Below are 473 nucleotides of genomic sequence, written 5' to 3' on the forward strand. Positions count from 1 at the left end.
GTCTGTCCCCAGTGGTGGTGGCTGAAGTGACCCAGCCCTCTCTGGGTGTGGGCTACGAGCTGGGTCGAGTCGTGGACATGAAGAAGAAGGTGTTGTGTCTGTTTAGACCCTCCTCAGGACGAAGTGAGGTCACTTCCTGTTTGTCAGCGGAGCTCTGTGATTGGTTGTTGGTCAGTAACTTCCTGTGTGTGTTTGCAGGACTGTCTGCCATGATTCGAGGAGCTGCAGACGGTAAATGTTTCATGGTGAAAGATTACAACGAGGAGGACGTGGAGAAAGTTCTGGAACAGTTCTTCAGCAGCTTGAGTCGGACCTGAACAGAACCTGAAGAACCAACATGTGACCAATCAGAAGGCTCCATGGACATCACCTGACAGGCTTTTATTGTGGAGGGCTGTGGGTCTTTTCTTTCTCACAGGAAGTCTTTGTAACTTTGAACTAAATAAAACTTTTTTCAGAGTTTTGTGTGAAAT

At 48.2% G+C, this 473-nt stretch overlaps 1 protein-coding gene across 1 annotated transcript; it reads left to right on the forward strand.

The window, feature by feature from the left end:
• Positions 1-12: 12 nt before the first annotated feature.
• On the forward strand, positions 13-463 carry dnph1 (2'-deoxynucleoside 5'-phosphate N-hydrolase 1; the record flags this gene model as incomplete). Its single annotated transcript, XM_014001309.1, is given in 2 exon segments — positions 13-123; positions 199-463. Coding segments are annotated over 2 exon segments (230 nt in total), but the record flags the coding sequence as incomplete, so codon positions are not given.
• Positions 464-473: the final 10 nt, after the last annotated feature.

Source organism: Austrofundulus limnaeus, unplaced genomic scaffold (assembly GCF_001266775.1).
Source record: "Austrofundulus limnaeus strain Quisiro unplaced genomic scaffold, Austrofundulus_limnaeus-1.0 Scaffold12730, whole genome shotgun sequence".
Taxonomy (NCBI): domain Eukaryota; kingdom Metazoa; phylum Chordata; class Actinopteri; order Cyprinodontiformes; family Rivulidae; genus Austrofundulus; species Austrofundulus limnaeus.